The 24911-nt window shown below is 60.7% G+C and overlaps 10 protein-coding genes across 10 annotated transcripts; 5 read left to right on the top strand and 5 right to left on the bottom strand.

The window, feature by feature from the left end:
• Positions 1-59: 59 nt before the first annotated feature.
• PLICBS_006941 (uncharacterized protein) lies at positions 60-1484 on the bottom strand (the record flags this gene model as incomplete). The annotated part of the gene is made up of 8 exons (XM_065601091.1): positions 60-122; positions 208-302; positions 461-698; positions 827-840; positions 928-1030; positions 1143-1289; positions 1318-1370; positions 1430-1484. 8 exons carry the CDS (start codon positions 1482-1484, stop codon positions 60-62), a joined length of 768 nt encoding a protein of 255 aa, XP_065457163.1.
• Positions 1485-1914: 430 nt separating this feature from the next.
• On the top strand, positions 1915-3502 carry PLICBS_006942 (pre-mRNA-splicing factor prp46; the record flags this gene model as incomplete). The annotated part of the gene is made up of 3 exons (XM_018320330.2): positions 1915-3121; positions 3195-3359; positions 3417-3502. 3 exons carry the CDS (start codon positions 1915-1917, stop codon positions 3500-3502), a joined length of 1458 nt encoding a protein of 485 aa, XP_018180227.1.
• Positions 3503-3598: 96 nt separating this feature from the next.
• On the bottom strand, positions 3599-5967 carry PLICBS_006943 (origin recognition complex, subunit 1; the record flags this gene model as incomplete). The annotated part of the gene is made up of 4 exons (XM_018320331.2): positions 3599-4308; positions 4397-5025; positions 5081-5487; positions 5554-5967. The coding sequence occupies 4 exons, from the start codon at positions 5965-5967 to the stop codon at positions 3599-3601; spliced, it is 2160 nt and encodes a 719-aa protein (XP_018180228.2).
• Positions 5968-7083: 1116 nt separating this feature from the next.
• PLICBS_006944 (uncharacterized protein) lies at positions 7084-8627 on the top strand (the record flags this gene model as incomplete). The annotated part of the gene is made up of 3 exons (XM_018320332.2): positions 7084-7188; positions 7258-8048; positions 8099-8627. 3 exons carry the CDS (start codon positions 7084-7086, stop codon positions 8625-8627), a joined length of 1425 nt encoding a protein of 474 aa, XP_018180229.2.
• Positions 8628-8738: 111 nt separating this feature from the next.
• PLICBS_006945 (subunit of tubulin prefoldin) lies at positions 8739-9656 on the bottom strand (the record flags this gene model as incomplete). Its single annotated transcript, XM_018320333.2, has 5 exons — positions 8739-8782; positions 8843-8960; positions 9026-9135; positions 9369-9530; positions 9635-9656. The coding sequence occupies 5 exons, from the start codon at positions 9654-9656 to the stop codon at positions 8739-8741; spliced, it is 456 nt and encodes a 151-aa protein (XP_018180230.1).
• Positions 9657-10026: 370 nt separating this feature from the next.
• Positions 10027-12077, bottom strand: PLICBS_006946 (uncharacterized protein; the record flags this gene model as incomplete). The annotated part of the gene is made up of 6 exons (XM_018320334.2): positions 10027-11288; positions 11342-11471; positions 11523-11605; positions 11663-11753; positions 11812-11852; positions 11903-12077. The coding sequence occupies 6 exons, from the start codon at positions 12075-12077 to the stop codon at positions 10027-10029; spliced, it is 1782 nt and encodes a 593-aa protein (XP_018180231.1).
• Positions 12078-12437: 360 nt separating this feature from the next.
• On the top strand, positions 12438-15557 carry PLICBS_006947 (uncharacterized protein; the record flags this gene model as incomplete). Its single annotated transcript, XM_018320335.2, has 4 exons — positions 12438-12986; positions 13044-14209; positions 14267-14744; positions 14799-15557. The coding sequence occupies 4 exons, from the start codon at positions 12438-12440 to the stop codon at positions 15555-15557; spliced, it is 2952 nt and encodes a 983-aa protein (XP_018180232.2).
• Positions 15558-16110: 553 nt separating this feature from the next.
• PLICBS_006948 (adenylyl-sulfate kinase) lies at positions 16111-19131 on the top strand (the record flags this gene model as incomplete). Its single annotated transcript, XM_018320336.2, has 3 exons — positions 16111-16270; positions 16359-17055; positions 18513-19131. The coding sequence occupies 3 exons, from the start codon at positions 16111-16113 to the stop codon at positions 19129-19131; spliced, it is 1476 nt and encodes a 491-aa protein (XP_018180233.1).
• Positions 19132-19432: 301 nt separating this feature from the next.
• On the bottom strand, positions 19433-20910 carry PLICBS_006949 (vacuolar ATP synthase subunit C; the record flags this gene model as incomplete). The annotated part of the gene is made up of 5 exons (XM_018320337.1): positions 19433-19639; positions 19713-20205; positions 20275-20366; positions 20433-20527; positions 20616-20910. The coding sequence occupies 5 exons, from the start codon at positions 20908-20910 to the stop codon at positions 19433-19435; spliced, it is 1182 nt and encodes a 393-aa protein (XP_018180234.1).
• Positions 20911-22181: 1271 nt separating this feature from the next.
• PLICBS_006950 (uncharacterized protein) lies at positions 22182-24840 on the top strand (the record flags this gene model as incomplete). The annotated part of the gene is made up of 2 exons (XM_018320338.2): positions 22182-22431; positions 22526-24840. 2 exons carry the CDS (start codon positions 22182-22184, stop codon positions 24838-24840), a joined length of 2565 nt encoding a protein of 854 aa, XP_018180235.2.
• Between the last annotated feature and the right edge of the window lie 71 nt (positions 24841-24911).

A 24911-nucleotide genomic window follows, 5' to 3' on the forward strand; every position in this document is an offset into this window, starting at 1 on the left:
GACGATAATGCATAGACGGCTGCGGGCATTGCCCATTGTACGGCGTCTATCTACCTTAGTTACGACGGAGAAGACAGGTCGATGCCCTCGCGCTCGGCCCCACGCATTATGTACAGGCGCACCTGTTTTAAAAGAAGCCGTCGGTTAGTTGGCGATTACACTGAGCGCCTGGTGTGTTCTTTTTCACGTGTGCTGCTGCGTACGTACCTCCTTGTCCGGTGCCAGATCCAGCGCGAGCTCGTCGGCGCTGTTTCTGATGGTGAAGTCTGCTCCCTCCTTGAGCAGCGCTACGGCGACATCCCCTGAATTTGACAGTCAGTCAGTCAGCCTCATCATACAGTCGGCTACGTATTCTTGCACACCACACCAAGCTCTATCCATGACCGCGGGAAGCAGTAGGAGGGGGAGGGGGGGGCGGGAAGCAAGGGTGAAAGCGAGAGGGGACGGGGGCAGCACGCACCGTGTCCCTCAGCGACGGCGTGGTGCAGGGGCGTGAAGCCCTCGCCGTCGGTGGGGTTGAGGGGGCTGCGGTTCCGGAGCAGCAGCGTCGTCATGGGCACGGAGCCGACGGCGGCGGCGCGGTGGATGGGGTACTGGCCGCGGCGGTCGCGGACGCGCGTCGAGGCCGGAGGCTTGGCCGCGAGGAGGAGGCGCGCGACGTCCATGTTCTTCTTTGAGGCGACGAAGTGGAGGGCGGTCTGGCGGAGGGTAGCCGTGCCGGGCGAGTGTGAGCGTGGTGGTTCGTTTTAGCTGCCATGAGAGAGAGAAGGAGGGGGCAAGCACGCGAAGGGAGGGTTCATGAAGGAAATGGAGGTTGTGTGCTGACCTGTCCGCTGCCATCTATACGGTACCCGCGTTAGCATCCGCGTGTTCAAGTGATGCGAGACCTGGAGTACGGATGGGGGATGACCCATGACGGAGACTCACTCTTCTCGTTCACGTCTGCGCCCCGTTGCAGCAGCAGCGTGAGGATGGGCTCACTATCCGCCACGCTCGCGGCAATCATGAGAGCCGTCCATCCGCTGCCGTCCTGTCCAGCCGTCCAACACGTGCCTGTCAGCGCCTCTGCCTCTGTCTTCTCATCTTGCCGCCGCTGTAGAGAGCTCTTCTCCAGAGGTGGCGACGCGGGTGGCAATACGCACCTGGACATCGGGATCAAACCCGGGCAGTTCGGCGAGCATGAGCATAATCTGGAAGCTGTTGGACGACGCGGCCCAGTGGACGGCGTACCGCCCATCGTCATCTTGCTTCTTGGCGAGCTTGGGGTCGTTCTGGGCGACGACGGGTAGCTGGTCAGCTTGAGTCTAAGGTATACACCTCGTGCCAAGGGCGTGGGTGCCATGCCTTGAGCAGCGCTTCGGCCCTCGACACTGCGACCGCGTCAGAAAGATGACTCTGTTTCGAGGACTGAGCCTTGACGGTTGCGTACCCTGTCCTAGACGAGCTGCCGTGTGCAGTGGGAAGCGGTCGGGTTCCTCGTCCATGATGACTGCGAAGGGGCAAGGGGTCGAGGCTAGATTGATCAGAGCGGACTAGATCACAAGCTGACCACGCGGCAAGTGCGCGAAAAGGAGAAGTGAGTGAAGATGAGATGAGTGAAGTGGTGTTTTGGGTGAATATCTTGTCTTGTAGGGTAGGCCGGGAGCTACGGCCAGGTTGGACCTGGGCTGGAGCTCTGTAGCTGTCCCGCTTCGCTACAACCTTGGAAGCCTCCTGTGGCGCCCGACTGAGTTCCAGGTTACTCGGTGCACTACCATTCCCCCCACATCCACCTAGCGCCACCACACGCGCGCGGCTGCGCTCCAGCCTTGACATCTCTCAATCCGGGGCAGCCAATTCGACTTTTCCCATCCATCAAGGCATCCCAAACGTTGCCTCACCACGACGACGCCGCATCCGCCCCAGCACCGCGCCATGGAGACGCCGCACGCACCGCAGGACGCGCTGCAGCTCGGCGCGCTCGCGTCCCAGAATGCGACCGCCTCTCGACTCTTCTACGGCCACGCCGCCCGCGCCGCCGCCGCAGAGGAGCAGCAACAGCCGAGCAGCAAGCGTCTGAAGACGGCCGAGGACGCGTTCGAGGACCCCGTCATGAGGCGCCGTCGCCTCGCCGAGTACGCCGACGTGCAGACCCTGCCTGCGTCCCTCGCCGCGCGCCAGCCCGCCAAGAAGCCCGGGAGCAGCAAGGCCGTGGTCCGGACGACAAAGCCTGGCAGCAGCGGGCCCGTCGCGGCGGCGGCGAGGCCGCAGAAGCTGCTCGAGGGACCGTCATCCTCCCCGTCGACATCGGCGCCCGATGCGGCCGCTGCTGCCAACGGCAGCAACAACGCAAACAACAACATGAGCCTGGCGACGCGGGGCTCGGCGCAGCAGCAGTACCAGCACGTCAAGCCCGAGTGGCACCCGCCGTGGAAGCTCATGCGCGTCATCTCAGGCCACCTCGGCTGGGTGCGCGCCCTGGCCGTCGAGCCCGGCAACAAGTGGTTCGCCAGCGGCGCCGGCGACCGGACCATCAAGATCTGGGACCTGGCGTCCGGGTCGCTGCGCCTGACGCTCACCGGCCACATCAGCACCGTCCGCGGCCTCGCCGTCTCCCCGCGCCACCCCTACCTCTTCTCGTGCGGCGAGGACAAGATGGTCAAGTGCTGGGACCTCGAGACCAACAAGGTCATCCGCCACTACCACGGCCACCTCAGCGGCGTCTATACCCTCGCCCTGCACCCGACCCTCGACGTCCTCGTCACGGGCGGCCGCGACGGCGTCGCCCGCGTCTGGGACATGCGCACCCGCAGCAACATTCACGTCCTCAGCGGCCACACCCAGACCGTCGCCGACGTCAAGTGCCAGGAGGCTGACCCTCAGGTCATCACGGGCTCCCTCGACAGCACCGTCCGCCTGTGGGACCTGGCCGCCGGCAAGACCATGGGCGTCCTCACCCACCACAAGAAGGGCGTCCGCGCCCTCGCCGTCCACCCCACCGAGTTCACGTTTGCCAGCGGCAGCACTGGCAGCATTAAGCAATGGAAGTGCCCCGAGGGCGCCTTCATGCAGAACTTTGAGGGCCAAAACGCCATCATCAACACTCTGAGCGTGAACCAGAACAACGTCTTTTTCTCAGGAGGTGAGCACTCGTTCATCCCCTCACTCACCCAACTGCCGTATTGCGTTTGAGGACTAACAGCGCTTGGCACTAGGCGACAACGGCTCCATGAGCTTCTGGGACTGGAAGTCCGGCCACCGCTTCCAGGCACTCGACACGACTGCCCAGCCCGGCTCCCTGGACGCCGAAGCCGGCATCATGAGCTCGACCTTTGACCGGTCAGGGCTGCGTCTAATTTGCGGCGAGGCCGACAAGACCAGTAAGTGTGCCCGTCGGTGTCCTTGCATAGCTCTTTTCAGTCACTAACACCACCTAGTCAAAATCTGGAAGCCGGACGAAAAGGCATCGCAAGAGACGCATCCGCTCCAGTGGACGCCGACACTGGCGCGGCGCAAGTACTGAGGGATGAATGCGTCCTTTTCACACATTGGCGTCGGTTAGACTGGCGCCCAAAGACTATGTATTGCGGCTTGATACCCTAAACTACTGCTTGGATTATCACACCATTATCCCCATGGCCATGAGTTCGCCGTCGTCGCGCAGCGCCATCTTGACCTCGTCGTCGGCAATCGCCAGGCGCAGCTTACTCGAGCGCTCTGCACGGTGAGCCTCCAGGTTGATCAGGCCCGCCGCCACCAGGTCTAGCGCCGCCGTGTGCACATAGCTGGGCCTTGTGACGACGCGGTGGCCGCTCGCCGGGGTGCCCTTGAGGCCGCTACTCAAGATGAGAGCCATGCCCGGGTTTGTTGGTGAGGAGTGGACAGTGGCCCTCTGGAGCTCGTCTAGGGTCTCGCCGAAAGTCGTCTCCACGAGGCCCGTCCTCCGGATCCTCATCAGCAGCGCTGCCATCAATAGCTTAGAGGTCAGCGGCAGGCCGCGGAGGTGCTGCTGGACGGGATTGGAGGTGGCCTCATTGATGGCTTTTTTTATGGTGGCAATGGTGACACGGCCGCGGCGAGACGCGTCGTGCCCCCCGGACTTGCTCGGCGTCGTGGGGTCGCCTTGCACGTCGCCTTCTGCGAGCTCGACCGCGCGTCGGCAGATGTCGAGGGCTCTCCGGGCGTCTCCGCTCACGGCAGCGACCTTGCGACTCGCAAACTGAATGGCATCCGGGTCGACAATGTTGCCGGGGACACCTTCCAGCCGCGATTGTATAATTCTCATGAGCTGATCATGTGTGTAACCTGGGAAGGTAATGCGGGTGAGACCTAGACGGCCGATTAGCTCCAACACATTGTATAGAGCCAGGGACATGGCGATTGGGAATGGATGGATAAACCACGAATAAAAACTTACCTAGCCGACTGCTGATCTTGTTGCTCAATGTCCGCTCGGGGAGATCCATGGTGTTGGCGACGGCGAGCACAATCAGGCGACTGTGCCGCAGCGTGGGCCAGTTGAAAAAGTTGTACATGACTGCCTGGTTCTTGGTAACCAGCTGATCGAGTTCGTCCATGAGGACGACACAGGGAGTGCGTCGCGGGCTTGGGTTGTTAAACTCCCGCTCCAGCCCGTCCAAGGCCTGCGAGGGACTAGCACGCTGGCCCTTGAGCGCTTCCCACAGCAGGGTATACGACTGGTGGGGGTCTGTGATTTTCATGCCGTTGATCTCGACAAAGATAAAGTCGTCGAGCTCGTCGGCACCCACGGCGTCCTCAAGCCGCGCGATGACTTCGCGAACAGTGGCCGTCTTGCCCGTGCCCGGCGTCCCGGATATGTAGATGCAGTTGCCGGTGCCGTCCGTGATGGAGGCTTCCAGGTGTGAGTAGACGAGCGAGAACTCGCCTTCGCGACAGGGGAGACTGGTTGGCACGGATGAGACGTGGAGGCGAGAGCGGGCGACCTGGAAGGGTGATGACTGAACTTCGCTAGGAGACAGCTTCCGCATTGCCAGCGGGGTGAATTCGAGTTTCTTCCCGGTGCCCCTAGGTGAACGTCAGCTCCGGTCGGTACATCTCTACTCATGTTTCGCCCTCTTACCGTTTTTGCGAGCCAGGACCTCGCTTTGACTGTGGCGTCGTCGCCGCTCTCGCGGCCGACTTGGTCGGTGTCTGCGGCGGCACATACGCAGTCTCCTCGGGCGATTGACTGCGCGCCTTCCTCTTGCCGCGAACCGCCTTGGTGCCCTTTTCTACGCGCTCAATCAGGGCGAATATATCGTCACCGCCCGTGTATACCTCCTCCCAGACGAACTCGTCCGTGTAGGTTGCGGTCCGGGTGTTGCAGCCCCGGCGACAGATGAAGGTCTTACCAAACTCGGGGTAGTGCCGCGGGATCTTGCCCGAGGGGAACTTGTCGAGGAACCTTTCGAGGGATGTTACTGTTGCCTTGCCATTGATGGAAGCGAGGGGATTTACGTCCCACGAGGGCGAGAGGTACAGCTCGTTCTGCAACATGCGTTAGCATTCTCATGAAATGCGAGACGTGGAGGCTTTGAGAAGAAGTGTGCTCACCCATTGAAAGTCATTGCGCTTCTTGTTCCTGTTGCGAATCTCCTTCTCGGTCGAGAACCACATAAAGTTGGCCGCCTTTTCGCCCTCGCCATCGTCCTCGATGAACTCGCAGACGATGGCGACCCAGGCCTCATTGGACCCGTCCGCTTTGAGGAGCACCGTGTCGCCAACCAGGCACTCAAAGGTGCCCATGCGGGCGCCGACAATCTTGTTCCCCGAGACCTTTCTTCTCTTGCGCTCGCTTTGCGCATCGTCGCCTTCGCGCCCCGGCGCCTCAACGTTGTAGATCCATTCCCAGGGCAGGTCGTCGATGCCGAGCTCGTCGTCGGAGTCGTCGCGTGCGACGCCAGGAGGGGGCCGTCTGGTTCGTCGCTGAGGCTCGGCAGCTCGCTCTGTGAGGCTTTGGGGGGTCATTGTGACGTCCTTGGCTGTGGTGTGAGGTCGTCCAATGCTGCAGAAGCACTTTACGCGTCGAGGGAGACGCGTTGGATTGAGGCGTGGTGAGCGCGGGCTGATTGGCGCTGAGCAATGACTAAGCCAAATTTACCTGGTGGACTGCCCATGCGCACGCTGAGGTGAACTGTAACTGCCACCAACTACCTCGACTTAGTACCTTCCTGTCGGCGCGTGTGAAGAGCGAACGATGCTCTCCATTGGAAGTACCAACGAAGTGGATGCTCTGCAATCCGAAACCCATGAGAACGCCAGACAGGCAGCATGAGGCATGGATCACACACGAATCCCGCTGTGTCGGCGCTGGTCCCTCGGCTTGAATGCCGCTCCGTAGGGGAATCGAGCGACATACGCCTTGGTCGAGCAGCAGCTGGCCTTTCCATTCATCTGATGTTGACAGCGTGCTGTGAATGGGCGGCTGCGTAGGCATGTAGAGTTGGCTGCCGAAGCGCATCCAAAGGCAGAGTGAATCAGCGCGGTGTGAGTCTGCCGGTTGGTTTGTCTCCTCAACCTCGATCGGCTTCTCAGCGCCACGCGAGATCGAGTTCAACACCCGAGCCCCGAGGTGGTCTTCCTAGGCCTCCCCATACAGGCAGCATAGTCAATCTAAGCTATTACAGTTTGCAAACACGGAAAACTGCACACAATAGGCGGTCGCGTTCGTCACCTGGCCTGGGGTGGACCCGCGCGTACAGGCAATACCGGCAAGCTTCCTCTTGCAAACGACGGCAGGTGGCCGCCTTCCTTTCGCCTCTTACCTGGCCACAGCTCCGATTCTTCCCCATTCCCGCAACATTTTCCTCTCTGACATCCTCTTGTTCGCCCGACATCACATTCACGTCCAAGAAAGTACGCCACTCTTCGTCCTACACATTACCCCGAAAGCCCGAAAACTGAACAGATACACAACCGGACGAGTATCGCCAGACCAAGCGTTCCAGCAGCACCATGAGAAGACGCCAAAATGCCTCGTCGGGGCCCTCGAAAAACCAGGGTCGTCGCAGTCGTCAAACGTCCTCGCGGACGACATCTCTGTCGGTTGAGACAAACACGGGCGGCTTTGCGAAATCCGACAGAATGAAGACTGCCAAAGCAGAAGTGGATAGTCAACGACAGGCCAGCGTGGCTCTTGCGAACCAGGAGTATCTTGGCCATGCGCCCGAAGACCCCTCCATAATTCATGTGAGTAGGCCCGGCCGGCAACTGATCTGATAACAAGCCCTCTCGACTGGCTGACACGGGCCAACATAGGCAAGTCTGGTCATCCCGGGAAACGACATGCTGCCACAGGGCCTAGAAGACCCGGATGCGCTCAACGACATCCGCCTCAAGTACAAAGTGTGGATTACCCGCTCACAGCCCAACATATTCGACATTCGCGGTCGTGATATGCGTCAGCTGCAAGAGGCCGTGAAAGAATTGAACTGGGCCCTCCACGACATGAGGCTGTCCAGTGAGGCTCTGACGATACGCTTCTTGGCACAGAAGCCTAGCAGGGACCAAGACAGCGCCATTGTCAACGTCGAATTGAATTGTCGTCCGATAGTGAAGGCTCTCAGCAATACACCTCGCTCCGTCCTAACAACCGCGCTGGACCTTGTCGACCGGCTGCGCACCAGCCTCTTGCCGTCGGCAGACATCCTCAGACTTTTGACAACGGACCTCCGAATGCGAGTCAACTTTGGACACCTACAAGTGCGGACCAGAAAGAAGGGGCTTGGCAGAGACATGTCGTATGCCAACTTTGCCGAGATGATTCCGCAATACTCGAACCGCGGCGGCGCCAGCCTACACACTCGCATGCCGGCTGTTGCGCACGCAGCAAAGGTTTTGCATAAGATACTCGACCCGATTGTCGGACTGCATTACCCAAAAGAACACGCAGTCTCCGGGCGCTGCACTGTTGCGCTTGGACTTGGCGATCACGAGCTGGTGGCAGACGCCAAGCTGCCGACCAAAGACAAGGAACAGCTTTCGATTCCTACCCTCGCCAAGCCTGAGGCCTGGCCGCGTCTCAACTGGACAGTGGCAGCGCCTGACATGTAAGTTCTCCTCGAACATTTGCCGTGACTCGGAACCTAACGCGGCCTAGGCCCCTAGACTGGAACTTCCAGGTCGATTCGCTAGGGTACCAGGCCGTCGTTCCAGACGATCTCCTGAAGCTGATGCAGAGCATCGTACTGATACCTAATAAGGCTGATAAGGGCGACGGACACTCCCTTTGTCCACCACGGCTCTTGAATGGCCAGTCGGCAGGTGGTCAGATCGACAGGACCACCCTCAAAACCTCCATCATAGTGCCTTTCAGGAACACTCCATTCGTCATCGAGGTCAGCATAACGCAGCAGTGGCAAGGAATGAAGACGGTCTCCGAAGCGGACACATGGTGGGGGCTCGAGTTCTACTGCCGAGGATGGGATGAGGCCATCAACAATGTCAGCCCAGGTGAAAGGCGGAAGGATTGGGGCCCGAAGCTGGAGAGAATCTGGCCGGGAATTGACCAGAGTCTGGAGGAGCGCTTCACGGCGTTTCTCGAGTACATTGTGGAGATTCAGGCGGCATTGGACGATGTCGACTTCAAGTCACGCGCGGGTTTCCGCGCCCAAAATGCGTCAAAATAATGAAGCTCACGCGAGCTGTACTTGGCCGAGGAGATGCCGGCTATGAATTTGACTTTTATTATCGCTGCGTATGTCGTGCTCTATCGATTTTTTCAGCCATGGCCCAGCCATCTAAGCCTGCGATCCCTGAGCAGCCATGAGCTTTTGTCGTAATACTGTGTCGAGTTAGTTACGGAAGCGGTCAGAGCAGACACACGGCAGGAGTAGCTCCCTACCTTCCTCCACGGCCCTCACGTTGGCCTGCTTCTGTGATACAATCGCCTCGAGCTCCTTGAGATTGTTTCCGAGCTCCTGCACCTTGCTGTCGTAGAACTGCTCGGCCGACTTCAATTTCTGGAAGCGGCGTCAGCCCATGTGTCTAGCTGATCGGAGCCTCAGCATTCAAGGGGCCAGTGTACCTTTTCGACGAGAAAGCCCGTGCCGACGTCTACCAGCACGCTCTCAGTATCTGTGAGCTCGCCGCGGACGTAGAGGGAGTTGGTCAGGGGAACGAGGACCGAGTTTTGCGCTGCATGTGCGGGTTTCCGTTAGCCGAGAGAGTTCCCCTATGTAGCTTCAAGAGGGGCATGTCTGCCGCCGAGCGACGATGCGCTGGAGCTTCGTAGTATGTGGCAGCGCGGGGCAGCGCAAGTTTGTTGGGAAGTAGAGAAGGAATGAAGAGGCAGCGGCGGGCGAGCGGGTGTCGAATAGAGCGAACGAGGACGACAGGGATGAGGACGAGGGCGAGGGCGAGGAACGCACCAGCGGTGGCGGCGGAGCGGCTGTTGACGCAGCGCAGGCAGTCCCTGAACTTGTTCTGCGCGCCGTGGAGCTGCGCAAAGGACGAGGTGAGGTGCTCGAGCTCCTCGTCGAGCTGCTTCTTGACCTGCGCGAGCTGCTGCGGCTCGAGGGTGTCGAGGTTGACTGTTGCGGGCGCGAATTCGTTAGCTAGCTAGCTCGCTGGCGGCGGCGCGCGCGCGGGGCCACGGAGGATGAGTAGCGCCGAGGGGGCTGGGAGCGAAACGTACTCGTCTCGCGGGCACCGGCCATGGTGGGCGATGTCGGCGGGATTGGGGGGAGCGGTCGCGACAGGAGAGGAGGAGAGGGAGTGAAGCCGTGATGGATTGGTTGCCCCACGGCGGGAGACAGTAAATTGGCGGTGGTGGTGGTGGGGTGGGAAATTCTGGCAGACGTCACATCCCAGGCGCCAACCAAACCTCCCGTCTCAGACAACACGGGACAAACAAAGCAGAGCAGGCCTGAACAGGACATGAATTATGCACGGCAGAGTTGATTCTAGTATTAAATATGCTAATACTACATCATGTAATATACAGTTGGGATCGCTGCAAATGCAGCCTCAAATAATACATCAACCCACCCTCTATCGAGGATCTGTGACAGGCATGTCTACCATTAATTACAGCTTATCCAGCAATTCCGCGAGATATCCCGGCACGTCTTCAGCAGCCACGTTCTCCTTGACGCCCAGGCTCCGGCACTGCACCTCGCAGACGCCCCGTTCCCTCCAAGGCTTGCCCAGGACAACCGTGACAGGGTACCCTATCAGATCGGCGTCCTGCATCTTCCAGCCAAACGTCTCCTTGCGGTCGTCGAGGATCACGTCGAAGCCAGGCGCCAGCAAGTCGTAAAAGGCCAGCGTCTCGTCCGTCATGCCGGACGTCGGGATGACGACGACCTCGAAGGGCGCGATGGCGCGCGGCCAGTTGAGGCCTCGCTCGTCGGCCTTGTGCTCCGCCACAGCGCCGAATATGCGAGAGACGCCAATGCCGTAGCAGCCCATCTGAACAGGGGCGGGCCCTCCCTTAGTATTGGGGAGCGCCACATGCAGCTCTAGAGGCTCTGAGTACCGTGTGCCCAGATAAAAGGTGTGGCCGAGTTCCAGAGCACGGTGGACCTGGAGCGTTCCGGTCTTGCAGTTGGAGCACCCGTCCCCGTCTGCGAGGCGTAGGAGGTTGAGAGTCTCTCCTGACGGTGATCGTAGGATAGACGAGTGATCGAGCGACCGGTTGCTCAGCTCGGTTGGAACGCATGGCAGTTCTGGTTGTAGGTTTGAAAAGCTGTGCGCGAGTCTCGCATCGACGACGTTCAGCACACGAAGCTGCGTGGCGGCCGGCCCGCTGTCAGCCTCAGTCCCATCACCGAGTAACCGCACAGCGTCACTAATGCTCGCATCCAGCTCCGGAACGGCCTCTTTGACTGCATGGATATTGATGTCGGCCTCGGCGGACCCGCTTCCCAGCGCTGGATACCAAGCATTGACTATCGTTCGGCGGTCTTTAGTGATGCCACGCCACACCCGAAAGTCTGCGACAGCGACTGGTGCGCCTAGTTTATCTGTCGAGGGCGGTAGCGCCTTCGCAACCTCGTCGTTGGCAACGTAGCCACAGCTGTTGCACGTGGCGACAGTGTCCTCTCCTATGGAATTGGCCAAGTGGTACTCGTGGCTGTAGTCGCCGCCCATGTCTCCTGAACTTGCTTCCGCAATGAAGACTGGAAGCTTCAAGTCGGCAAAGAAGGCACGGTACGCGCCGGACACTTCTCGGTACGTCTCAATGGCCGATTCAACAGACGTGTCGAAAGTGTACAGGTCCTTCATGACGAATTCGCGAGAGCGCAGCAGCCCGTGGCGAGGGCGCATCTCGTCGCGATACTTGCGGGCTAACACAAACTGGTCAGCAAGGTCATGACTGGTAGGCTCGAGAGCCACCCACTCGTCTGGTACAGCCGCAGCGGCAGGTCCTTGTAGGATTTGAGCGTGCTAGCAACTAGAGTGGTGATTTCTTCCTCATGAGTTGGGGAAAGTATGATTGGCGTTTCTTTCCGGTCCTGGAGGCGGAATAGCTTTGAGAGCAAGTCAGTGAGTGTTCACTTGTTGAGAGGGACGCTACAAACCTCAGACGAGGCTTTCTCCAGGCGACCACTTTTCCTCCATAGTTCTTCTGAGGAGATTGTTGAAAGAGAAAGGCGCGAAGCACCTGGGATGATGGTTAGGTCAATGTGGACGAGCCTCCCCGCGGACGGAGCGCGCTCACCTATAGACTGCATGTGCTTGTCCAGCAAGCCCTCAATCTTCTGCTGTACGCGTAGGCCAAGTGGCAGTAACTGAAAGATGCCCGATTGAGACTAAGGAGAATAGTTAGAATTGAGAGAGTCCCCTGAGAGGACAGCAGCCTTGACTGACCTGGCGCAGGAACCCGGCACGGACGAGTTTTCCGTGACCCGCTAGGTCGATCGTCAGCCCCGGATCCCCCGAGCAGAGACTTGAATCTCACATTCGCCTTCGGTGGCAGAGACGCCTCCCGTGGGAACCCATAGTCTGGACAGAGTTGACCTCGGGTGGGCACCGCAGTTGACGGATGATTGTGAGAAAGCCCGAGCGATGATGGCGGGTGGGTAGGCTCTCACGAAGACGCAGGCCCTGAGCCGCGCCGTCCTGGAGGGTATCATAATTGCAGCGTCATTGAGAGAGCCCCGCGCAGTGCTGTCCTTCGACAAGGCCTAATCAAAACGGTACCGTATTCCAAGGTGCTGTGCGTTTGACGACGATGCCAGATGTTGTCGTCGATGCTAGTGTTGGTGTTGCGGTTGCGGTTGGTAGTTGGTACCAGCAGGTATTATGGGGCACCAACAACAGTGAACTGGAACCCGCCAGACCCACACCTGAGCACCACCTGCAGCGGAGTGGGGACCGATAAGATAGACCCTTTCAATTCTTCGAAAAAAAGTTCAGAGACGACCGATTCGCTGCTGCAAAAGTCGCCCGCCGAGACACCGTCCTCGCACCGCAGCAGCTCTCTCGACATCGCAATGCCCAAGCCATCCAAGAAGGGCAAAGGGCAGCGCCCGCCCAAAGAGGGCCAGCAGAGCTTCAACCAGGACGCGCTCGCGCAGCTCACCTCCCGCATCGACAAGAGCCTCGGCGGCGGCGACCACAAGCGCAAGCAGCCGCCTACCGCCGCCTCGGACAAGCAGCACCCCAAGCGGCAGCGCGCCTCGACGGATGCGCCGCCCCGGGACGCGAAAGGCGCCAGCGATGATCAGGCGGCCCTGCTGGCCGAGATCAAGGCCCTGGGCGGCGACGAGTCGGACCTCGAGCTCATCAACGGAGTCGACTCAGACGATGAGACGTATGCTCAGGACTCCAAGAAGCCTATTGACAAGGCACTGAAGGAGGAGCTGGCCGCCCTATCCAAGGAACTCGGCTTCGCTGCCATAGTGCCCGAGGAGGCGAGCGACGCGGACGACGGGCCCGACGAGGAGGAGGAAGAAGACGAGGAGGATGTTGATGAGGAAGAGGACGACGAGGACGAGGATGACGCCGATGAGGACGTCGCTCCCCGCAAACCAGGCGGCATGGTATGTGCATGCGCACCCCGGAAGGACACCTCTGACGACTAACAAGTAGTAAAATAGACATTTGAGCCCCTCGCGGATTGGCACTCGGCTGGTCTGCGCAGCCTGCCTGGCCCCACGACCGACCAGCTCGGCTCCTTCATGTCCGCCGTCGAATCCCTCAAGCAGTACGCCAAGTCGCTCCTGGAGCAAGATGCCGCCAAGTACCGTGGAAGCGTCTTTGCGTCCTCGTCACACAAGTTCTTGTCGACCATCATGTCTTCTGGTACCCTTACCGACAAGGTCTCGGCTCTGACGCTGGCAATCCAAGAGTCGCCCGTCCACAACATCCGCGCCTTCGATGCCCTCATGAATCTGGCCTCCAAGAAGAGTCGCGCGCAGGCCATCGGCGCCATTGGTGCACTGGTCGATCTTCTCGGGCCGGGCACGCTTCTACCATCTGACCGCCGTCTCAAAACCTTCCAGAGCCAGCCCGGCTTACTTGGCGCCCTTCAGCGGAACTCGATCAAGTCGTGGGATCCAAGCCAGAGGCTACCCGGAAAGGTTACGGAAGCCCACCTGATTGCTTGGGCGTACGAGGACTGGCTCAAGGCGACATACTTCAAAATCATCCAACTTCTGGAGGTCTGGTGCTCGGACGAGATTGAGTACTCGCGCATGAAGGCCGTCGACTTTGTCTATGGCCTCCTCAAGGAGAAGCCAGAGCAAGAGTCGAACCTTTTGACGCTGCTCGTCAACAAGCTGGGCGACAGAGACCGCAAGATTGCTTCTCGGGCCTCGTATCTTCTCCTGCAGCTCCAGGTTTCGCACCCGGGGATGAAGCCCATCATCATTCGTTCCATTGAACAGGACATTCTCCTTCACCCCTCACAAGACACACGATCCAAGTATTATGCCATCAACACCCTTAACCAAACAATTCTCAGCAACAAGGAGCCTGAAGTTGCCGAGTCGCTGGTCCGCATCTATTTTGACATCTTTGTTACGCTTCTAAAAACCGGCAGCCTCGGCATTGGCGCACAGAGCAACCAGGACAACCGGAAAGAGGCTAAGATTCAGGGCGGGAAGCCGAATGGAAAGCCCAAGGGCAAGCCGCCAGTCAAACAGGGCAAGCCGGGGTCCGAGAAGCCTTCGGTGCCTGAGACCGAGGCCGCTGACAAGCTGGTGTCTGCCGTCTTGACTGGCGTCAACCGAGCTGCGCCGTTTGTTGGGGCCAACGATGCGATGTGAGTGTTCCCATACCCGGCATCATTGCCTGGGATAGCCAAGCTAACTGTGAGTAGCATGGAGAACCATCTGAACACGCTATTCACGATTGCGCACTCAGCAAACTTCAACACTGGCATCCAGGCCCTGCTCCTGATTCAGCACCTGTCGTCAGCGAGGAACCTGGCCACAGACCGCTTCTACCGGACCCTCTACGAGTCTCTGCTGGACCCTCGGCTGGTGACCTCGTCCAAGCAATCTCTTTACCTGAACCTGCTGCTCCGCGCATTAAAGAATGACGTCGATGTCCGGCGAGTCAAGGCCTTTGCGAAGAGGATGCTCCAGATCACAGGAATGCACCAGCCGCCGTTTGTGTGTGGCCTGCTATACGTCATCTCACAACTCCGGCAGACATTCCCCGACTTGTCAACGCTGGTGGAGGACCCCGAGACGTCCGTGTTTGACGACGATGACGCCAAGGACCAGCCACTGTACGACGGACGCAAGCGCGACCCGGAGCATAGCAATGCCCACCGAAGTTGCTTGTGGGAAATGGTAAGCTCGCGGACGCCTTCGTTCTGTGGATTAATGGCTAACTTTGGACCCCAGATCCCCGTTCAGACGCACTTCCACCCGTCGGTGAGCGTTTTTGCGGCTGCTTTGCTGGACAAGACGAGGAAGATGCCGAAGCCGGACATGGAGAGCCATTCCCTGATCCGGTTCCTGGACAAGTTTGTGTACAGGAATCCCAAGTCTACAGATTCCGCACGTGGCGCCTCCATCATGCAACCGCTACGTGCGACCAAGGACCTCGGCGACATCTGGCTGGGGAGCAGGGGTGCCGGTGCCACGTCCGCGCCCGTCAACTCGGCCGCCTTCTGGAACAAGAACGTTCAGGATGTGGCTGCCGAGGACGTCTTCTTCCACGAGTACTTCCAGCACATGGCCAAGGAGCCCAAGGAGAAGGCCAAGAAGGAGACGTCGGGTGAGGGTGACGAGGAGAATGACGAGGACGAGATTTGGGAAGCTCTGGTATCGGCGCAGCCCGATGGTGGCGATGATGGGTCCGACGCCGGGTTCGATGACCTGGACGAGCTCGACATGGCTTCATCGGACGACGACTCGCCAGCTCTGTCCCTGGACAGCGATATGGAGGATGGCGACGAGGACATGCTGGAAGGCTCTGAGGACGAGGAGGCGGACTCCGACGGGCTCGTCGCGGCAGCGGAGGACGAGAGCGAGGATGAGGCAAAGGACGAGGCAAAGGACAAGAAGAAGTCGCGGCGGAAGATGCTCAAGTCGCTGCCGATGTTTGCGTCGGTGGATGATTACGCAGAGATGCTGGCGGGCGAGGAGGACGGGTTGTAGACCACGTAGCCGTGTTACCTTTTGGTGTCGCTCAAGCGGAATATGATTGGACGACGTCTGCCTCCTCTGTTGGACTTGCAAGAGCTGCCGGACTCGGATCGGATATGCCGGTACGAGCGGATGTTTCCCATCCAAAGCTCGGGGGCTTGCACTTACACGACAGGATAGCGGTACAAGGTACATCGTCAGGGACAAGAGTCGTGCACCCCTCATTCGTTGACGGCTCCGAAGCCGTCCAATGCCGCGTCGTCGCGCCAGTACAAAAGTGGAGCCACCCGTCGCCCAAAGGAGATGCCGAACCTCGGATATGCCATTTATTTCCACGACGAGGCATAGGCGCACAGCCTCGCCCGCGACGACGCCCTTTTTCTTCCTCCCGACTAAATTCCTCGTCTTGATTCACTTTTCCGCATCGCCAGCCCGTCGCCGTATTTCATTCTTTTAGTCGCACTGCGCGTTCTTTTGGCGGCCGGATAGACGAGGCACATACGACCGGGGCGAGTGCGAGCAGACCACCGCATACCACAGAAAGCGCCATCACACACAGCGACCAATGTTCGGCCGACAGTTTGAGCGCGCGGGCCGCCGCCTGGCGCAGCAAGCAAACACAGTGTCGCGGTGCAAACCGGGGCACTGGACGGGTCGTCTCGAGACGGCGCCGCTGCGGCCTCAGCGGCGGGCATACTCGGCGTCCGGAGAGGCGGCGTCAGCAGGTGCGTGAGACGGGGTGAGACGGGGGGCGCCCGTTACGCTCCCGTCGCGCAAGGGGTTTGTGCAGGCTAACAAGTATTGTTTCCACAGGGCAACCAAACGGAGCCGGAAGTCTGTTCCGCAAGGCGGCGACGTACGCGGCCGTCGGCGCGGCGTTCAGCGCCATCGGAGCGGCAGCGGCGTGGAAGGCGCTGACGGCGCACGGGCTCGGGTTCTACTCCGACGAGGAGAGCCTGCTGCGGTTCAACGCGAGCGAGGTGGACGACGAGGCGCGACGAGTCGAAGAGACGATCAACAGCCACCCGCTGGTGGTGGAGCTGCGGTCGCGGCCGGAGCTGACCGAGTCGCGGCCGCACATGAAGATGCCGGCGCAGTACAGCGGGCGCAGCCTCACGGGCGGGGCGCTGGTCGGGCCGGGCAAGGTGCCCGTGCCGGCCTTCTGCTGGACCGAGGCCGGGGGCAAGTCGTTCGTGTCGGTCGTGTACGTGGGCGACAACCTGTGCGGGCACCCGGGCATCATCCACGGCGGCTTCCTGGCGACGATGCTGGACGAGGGGCTGGCGTGGTGCTGCTTCGGGGCGCTGCCGCACAACATCGGCGTGACGGCCTTCCTCAACATCAACTACCGCAAGCCGGCGCCGGCGGGCAGCTTCCTGGTGCTGCGCGCCGAGACGACGAAAGTCGAGGGCCGCAAGGCGTGGGTCAAGGGCCACATCGAGCTGCTGGCCGAGCCGGGCGAGAAGCCGACGGTGCTGACCGAGGCGGAGGCGCTCTACGTGTCGCCCAAGTACGCTGCTGTGAGTTTTGTCTAGGCTCTGCTTGGATCCCGCCGAGAACTACTGGTGACTGACTTGTGGCGTGCCTGCCTGCAGATGATGCCGCGAATTCACTAGGCCACAGATGGCTTCTTCCACTGCTTAGATGCACAGTATAGACTTTTAGACGACTACAACGACGACGGCCCTAACAAACGACGTCAGACATCCCGGGCCGCCGGGACCCCGGAGCTGATTTGGGTCCCAGATAGACGGTGGTGCTCGCTGAGGCCGGTGTGCCAGATAGACGGGAGGCCGAGGCGGGCGGTGGCAGTCGGGGCCACGGCGGGACGGTGGAGGGGCCACCGGAGGGAGATGCAGGACTGGCCTGCGACGGACTATAAGTGCTAGACCTGGGCGGCACGCCCATCCATGTATGCGGCTCTCTTTCTTTTGCGAGCATTTACACAGAGCAGTACGCTATAGTGCTGCGCAGTAGCATCAGCAGCGGCATACGTAGTTCAAATCACGGTTACAAGATCTACACATGTGCACGGCAAACGGTCTGCGACGAAAGGGTGAGCGGGTAGTAGCAGACGGGGCCATCCATGGATGCCCGGAGATCAGGCACCTCCAGTGCAGGCGGAAAGGCCCTGGAACCCCCTTGGCTGGCGGGCAGTGCTGCCGCTGCCCGCTGCCCACTGCGCCGCTAGCGGACCCGCCCTCGGGCTGTCGCCATCGCCGCCTCCCGGGCTGTCGCCATCGCGCCGCCATCTTACTCGTCCGTCGCTGCGATGACGAGCTCTGCCCGCTGACGCCATGGGCAAATTTGCGATGCACTTTCCCGCGAGGGCGCGCCATCATGTGGGCTTCCCTGCCCCGATTTACCGCGTAACTTTGGGAGGTAGGTGCATCCGGCAGAGGGTCGGACGGCCCCTGTGGAGGACGGCAATGTCCAGTAGAGTAGCGACAGAAGCGAGACTGAGTCGGTAGCGGGACAAAAAATGTCGCTTCGTCGGACCGTCGTCGTCGTCGTTGTCGGCGACTGGCCGTGACGTTGCCTCTGTGACCACGTACCTTACATAGCACCGCACTTCATTCCTCGTCCGTCTCTCCTTCACACTCTTTCCTCCTCTCCATCCCTCCCAATTGACGGCCGCTCCTCTCCCTAGACATCTTCCACAATGGCGACGTGAGTTTACTCCCCTGGCGGATGAGCCAACCCTCCCCCCGCGATCCGAACCTTGCGCCCCTCCATTCGATTGCCCCTCCATCCCCCCAATAATCCCCATGCCCCGCGCCCGTACATCCCGCCCGCCGCATCGCGACCGGCCTCACTTTTTGCGTCTTCCTTTTTTGGTTGCACTCTCTGTAGCCTTGCAATTGCAAAGGAATAAGAGGGATAAAGACGAAAACAAAGCAAAGACACACACACATCTCTGTTGCTTCCGCACCGTCGCCTTGCGTCGCTGACTCTCTCATCACGCAGCAACATCACCTGGCACCCCTCCCTCTCGCGCCGCGAGCGCAACCAGCTCCGCGGCCAGCGCGGCCTCACCATCTGGCTGACGGGCCTCTCCGCGTCGGGCAAGTCCACCGTCGCCACCGCCCTGGAGCAGCACCTCCTGCACCTCGGCCGCGCCGCCTACCGCCTCGACGGCGACAACGTCCGCTTCGGCCTCAACAAGGACCTGGGCTTCTCCGAGGCCGACCGCAACGAGAACATCCGCCGCATCGGCGAGGTCGCCCGCCTCTTCGCCGACGCCTCCACCGTCGCAATCACCTCCTTCATCTCCCCCTACCGCGCGGACCGCGACCTCGCCCGCAAGCTCCACGACGCCGCGCCCCAGGGCTCCGACGACGAGCCCATCCCCTTTGTCGAGGTCTTTGTCGACGTGCCCCTCGAGGTCGCCGAGCAGCGCGACCCCAAAGGCCTCTACAAGAAGGCTCGCGCCGGCGAGATCAAGGAGTTCACCGGCATCTCCGCCCCTTATGAGGAGCCCCTCAACCCGGAAATCACCATCAAGACCCACGAGAACTCTGTTGAAGAGTGCGTCGCCCAGATTACCCAGTGGCTCGCCGACAAGGGCTACATCACCATCCCTTAGAGTCAGAGTTGCCTTTATGCTAGGACGTGAGGGGAAAGCGAGAGACAAAAGGGGCCCGAGGCGCATATATAAAAGGGAGCATCGGTTTACATACCACCGTCGTCCAGACAATGCAGTATACTCCAATAGCGGTGCCATTTTACTTCCATCTTCAATAGACTCGGCGATAGCCACCCTGAAACGCAGTCGTTGTGTCGCCTGGGCCGCGCCTCGACAACAGGTAGAATACAGGTCGTCCAGCGCAATGCAATGTATGTCTGTCGAGCCGTGTCGGCCGGCGTCCCTGCCGCCACACAGCCCGCTAGGGAAACTCCAACTCGTAGTAGACGAATGCCGTGTACTCGTGCCCTTCTCCCGTTCCCAGCCCGGCCGCCGCCATCTCCGAGCTCATAGCCGCATCGTCCTTGGTGACCCTGCCACGCTTGTCGCGCCCAAACGCGTTGCCGCCGAGATACGAGTAGCTCGAGTCTAGGGCCGTCTTGACCTTGGGCGCCAGCTTTGGCGTCGTCTGCGTGCGTTGCTCATGTCAGCTGTCGCTCGCGCTCTTACGGGCCTGGGCGCGTTGGTGACATGACACGTACCTTGATCAGGGCCGTCACGTAATCGAGTGGCAAGCCGTAGCGCAGCACGGCCTCGACAAAGACTCTCAACGTGAGGACGTGGATCCAAACCATGACGCTCTCGCTCCATCCGGTGCGTCCCATCCGCAGAGCCTCGCCGCACACCTTGCGCTCCTCGTTGGTCACCTTGTCAAGCTCGCGCTGCTCCTCTTCCCGGCCACCCTCGACGTATGTGTACTGACGCGGCGTCCACTTTTGCTCTCTGCACTTGTGGATGAAGTCGGCGCTGTGCTTCTTAAATGTCGCCGCGGCGAAGAGGGTAAACTCGTCGTCGTGATCGATCTCGACGGCAGAGCGGGGCACTACCATGGGCGATAGCGTTTCGTACGTCTTGAGGAACTCTTTCTTGACGTTGGTGGGCACGGCGATGAGATGCGTCTCTATGTACTCGGAGTCTTGGATCAGGAGCTTCGGGTCGACAATGGGCGTGAGCGACTTGGTGGCGAGATTTCCACTGCATGCAGCCCAAAAGGGGCTCGTCAGCCAAGGAACGGTGTCAAGCATATCAGAGGCTTGCGCTCACGTCTGACGGCGTTGGAGGGCTGCGAGGTTCGTCTTGACCGTGTTATACTGGTTGAACTTGGTCTTGACGTCGTTGTCCACGTTGACGAGCTCCTGAGGGTATTGTCAGCACGCTTGCTTGCTGTAGCTGAGCGGTATAAGTGCGCGGGGCCAAGCAACCTTTTGCAGGGTGTCAATGAGCTCGCTCAAGGGCTTATCGGCGCGGTACCGGATCTTGTTCCAGGTGAAGCTGCGGAGGTACTGGTCCGTCGGTTCTGCATTGGGTGGCGCACACGAGTCAGCCCATGTTCGTGATGCGGCGCGCGGCGGAAGACGCGAGAACGGGAAGAGAGGGGCACCGACTATCGTTGACCATCTTGTACGAAGCGAGGCGCTCCTCGTCGTTGTTGAGCACCTGTCGCAGTGAATCGCCGACCTTGGCCACGACGGCCTGGCACGAAGCTTCGAGCTTAGCCAGCTCATCGGCCTGCTGAACGAGAGCATCAAGAGTTCCTATCTTAAAGTCGGGGATACCAAAGGGCGTGACAGCGCCATTGTCGGAGGAGATGGTGGCGCTCAGCGACGAGATGGCATCGCTTCTGTCGCTCGAGTCGAAGGCGTTGAGCGGCAGCGACACCAGCGCGTACTTTGTCGACATGGCGGCGGGCGCTCAGAGAGCATCAGGCGAGGGAAGGATGCGGGAGGAGAGAGCGGGCGCCGCTGCGTGTGCGGCCGACGGTCTGGTGCGACGAGGCTGATGAGGATGCTGATGAGGGTGCGGTGCAGCTGGAGGTGAGGTGTGGTCTGGCTGGCGTCACTCTTGGATGGACCGGCAGGGCAGCTCCTCCAGTCAGCAGCAACAGGTTCCAGTTGCAGGTGGGGAGCTGGACCAGACGCCTCCAAGTCCAGCTGCCCGGTTCCTCAACTCCACTAGGAATTGGAGCACAGCAGCGCCTCCGGATGCCAGTTTAGTGGGTGTTTGACTGCTGCAAGGCGCCCGGGCGGGTGTTTTGGTGCTTCCATCCCGTCCCATCCAGGATGCTCTTCCCCACTTGCCCCCTCCTCGTCTCCGGGAGCCAATGGCCTCCATCATCTCAGGCTGGCTTGCGCAACGCGCCAGGGGCTCCAGCGATGGTTGCCGCCCACTGCCCTCCCGTCCATGCCCGTGCCTGTAGGTAGGTTGGCTGCACCACAGGGCGCCCACAGCCTTCCTGCAGCGTCCATCCACCACCCAGCAGCCCGGCGCGCAGCCCCTCACAGCGGCCTCGATGCACTTCGGATCCCCAAGCTCCAGCCGCAACGCCAGCTCCGGCTCGGCCCCGTGACCGTCGGGGTCCCTCGTCCAGCGCCTGCGCCCAGTGGGGTTTCCCCCCGCCAGCTGCAGGTATGACAGCACCGCCTGCCCTGTGACATGCCTGCCCGTCTCCCAACGACCTGGATAGGTGAGGTCCGGTGCGGCGACCACCACCTCGCTCCCACTGGCCGGGAATGCCATGGCCTCCCCTGGCGCAACAAGCCACTGGCAACGAGGCTGGCCGGACTTCTCTTCCGACGTACAACACCACGCTTCCTCCGATCATCGTCGGCCCTGCCACAGTGCACCTATATCCCTTCGCTGTCCGTCTCTGTCGACTCGGCAGCTCTCCGCGGCATGAGACCCATTGCGAGCTGATACGGGCCGCGACGAGCCATCCTCGACTCTGATACAAGGACAGGCCACCTGCCCGCGGTCGAATCTTCAGCCTCTTGCTCGAACCAGGGAGTGGGAATGTCACGAGCTACCAGCTGCTCGTCTTGAGCCGAGCCTGGGATCTCTTTGGACGCCATGTCTCCGGCTGCCCGTTTGTCTGCCCGTCATGTCATCCGTCGCATCATCCATGAACTGATAGATGCCCTCCCTCAGCAGCCTCTGTAGCTACGGCTTCACAGATGACTCGACAACACGAGATCGACGAGGCAACAGAAGGCGAGCAGACCGCCAATGGCAATGGCGCTGCCGAGGATGCGTCCCCGGGGCCACAAACCGCGGAGACGACTACGGCGACGGTCCCAGCTGCTCAAGTCGACAAGAGCCCATCTGCTCAAGCTCCAACCCTGACTCAAGTGATTGTCCCTGCTCCCGCCCTGGCCCGCGTGATGGCTCCTGGTCCTAGGCGCAAGAGCAAGACGCCCATACAAGGTTGGTGAAGCGCGCATGCCCTCGTCCTCGTCACCCCAAGGTGAAGGGAGGCTTCACACACGCGCTGCAAGCTCTAACAAAGATGACTGCACAGATGTCTCCAACTCTATTCGCATCCATGTCGACGGTCGGGTCAAGAATCCGATACCCAGCAGGATCCAGCACATCGCCAAGAAAGACAGCGGCAACTTCTCCGTCATGCACATTGGTGTATCCGGCACCATGTCCGAAGATCCGGACGCTGCCGCCAGACGAACCAGCGAGAGGACCGCAGCGCAAGCAAGGCAGGCGAGTCAAGGAGGCTGGCAACCACCCAAGCGCTCACGAGCCGCCTGGCATACCGACGGCCCGGACACTCCCGCATCCAGGCTCGCCTCACAGCCGCCAGCCGGGACGCCGCGACAACACCAGCAGCCTCCCCTCGCCGGCCCGCCGCCTCAAGAGGCCAAGTCAGAACAGGCGCGGCTACTTACACTGCTTCGAACGCTGCATCCCCTGCTGGTGGTGGATCAGCTATGCAAGGCCCTGGCATACTTTGGCGGCATTCCTGGCGCTCCGCCTCCCGCGGACGGCGTATTCCCCCAGAGTGCGACTAAGAACGGACCCGGCTCGCTCCTCGTGGGCTGGCTTTCCGAAATCTTCCCTCACGTCGAAAACCCTGGTTCAATCGCGCCGCCGCTACAGCTCCCACCCCGGTCGTCTGCGCCTGATGCACCGAATTGGGGCAACGTCGTTCCATCTGGCACAGCTCCTGGCAAGAGGCCTCGGGGTCGGCCCAAGGGTAGCAAAAGCTCGAAGGCTCGCAAGGACAAGGGCATCAAGAAGTCTCGCCCGGCAACGCTCCAGAGTGCAGGCGTTTCACAGCCCACGGCAGTAGGCGATCGTGACGAAATCGGCGACGCTACGTCTAATACTCCTGCAGCAGCCGCGGCATTGGAGCCGCTTCAGCCCGCAGCCACCGAGACGGAAGCATCCGCGCCAGATGTGCCGGCCAGCAACCCCAACCCGGATTCGAGCATCATTAGCACTCCTGGTGGGAGGAAGAGAGGCAGGCCCAAGGGGTCCAAGAATCGTCCCAAGAGCAAGCCAGATGCTCCGCAGGAAACCCCCGATCAGCAAGGCTCGGAACCGCCCGCCCCGGCCCACCAATCCCCCAACACAGCGCCGCCAACATTCAACGCTGGTCAGAGCGTCGCCGCTTTGCCCGCCGGCGGCCTTGGTTCAGGCTCACCTCCGAGGAACCTTGCTTTGAACAACGGCGCATCGTTGCCAAGCCAGTCTAGCACCAGGGCTGCTGTGCCATTTGTCCCCAGCTCCCAGAGCCCGAGCCAGCCACACGGACAGCATACCCGGCCTCCTGTTCTTTCAAAAGCACCCCATCAAAATGGCCGCACAACGGAGACAAAGAAGCGGGCGCGGGCAGCAGAGAGCAGCGATCAAGTGTCGACTGAGGAGGCTGCTCACCAAGATGAGACAGCAGGCAGGCGACAGAAGGCACCCAAGGCCAAGAGACGACGCGTGACGAAAGATACAAACCCCGGGCACGTCACGGGAGCCGCGCAAAGCACGGAACAAGACACGAGGCGCTCCCAAGCTGTGTCCCAGAGCTTCGTCAGCGAAACAACGACGCAGCCAACATCTAGGAGCTTCGATTCCCAAGACTCCGTACACGATAGCTTGTCCACCCGGAGAGAAGGGACGGTTCGGGGCAGCCCTCAACAGCATCGACATCAACACCAGCAGCAGCACCAACAGACGCAACAACAGCAATTTGGCTCGCAGCAGCCAAACGCTTCACCTACTCTGACGGGAGTCGATCGTCGTGCTCACCCTCCCATGCAGGCCACCTCGTCCCCACAGAGAAGAGATGCAACCACGACTTTCTACGGGCTACAAGCTCATTCGGGCATGTCGCCACAAATGGTCTTTGCTCAACAACAGCGCCAGGAACAGCAGCGCCAGGAACACCGGCGGCAACAGCAGCAGCAGCAGCAGCAGCAGCAGCAGCAGCAATATCAACAGCAATCACCCCAGCCGCCTCAGACGACAGCCCCCCAACGCACCAACGCCAACATGTCTCACGGGGTTAAACCCATGGACAGCCATCCGCAGTATCGACAAAACATGGCGGCGCAAGCGCCCTTCGGCTCCGCAGTGGCCAGGGTTTCTCAGCAACGTAACATGGGAGCTGGCCGTGGCCAACGACAAGGCCCACCGCAGCAACCAGTGGCCCGACAGTCACAAGGAGGGGCCAACCAGAGCCGGTCGCAGCTCCAAGAACAGCAGCTCGGCGAGATGAACTCGTTCGCTTCGTCTTACGGGGAACAAAGCTTCCTCAATATGGACTATGGGCTCACCGAGCGGGATCTTCAGGATGCCGAGGCCGTTATGGGCCGCCACGGTGGATGAGCTGCTCTCGGCTCGAGACGGAGCCACCTCTCCTTCGGCCCCTTTGCCTGTCTTTTTGATACCCCCACCAT

Source organism: Purpureocillium lilacinum (assembly GCF_023168085.1).
Source record: "Purpureocillium lilacinum CBS 284.36 DNA, scaffold_5, whole genome shotgun sequence".
Taxonomy (NCBI): Eukaryota; Fungi; Ascomycota; class Sordariomycetes; order Hypocreales; family Ophiocordycipitaceae; genus Purpureocillium; species Purpureocillium lilacinum.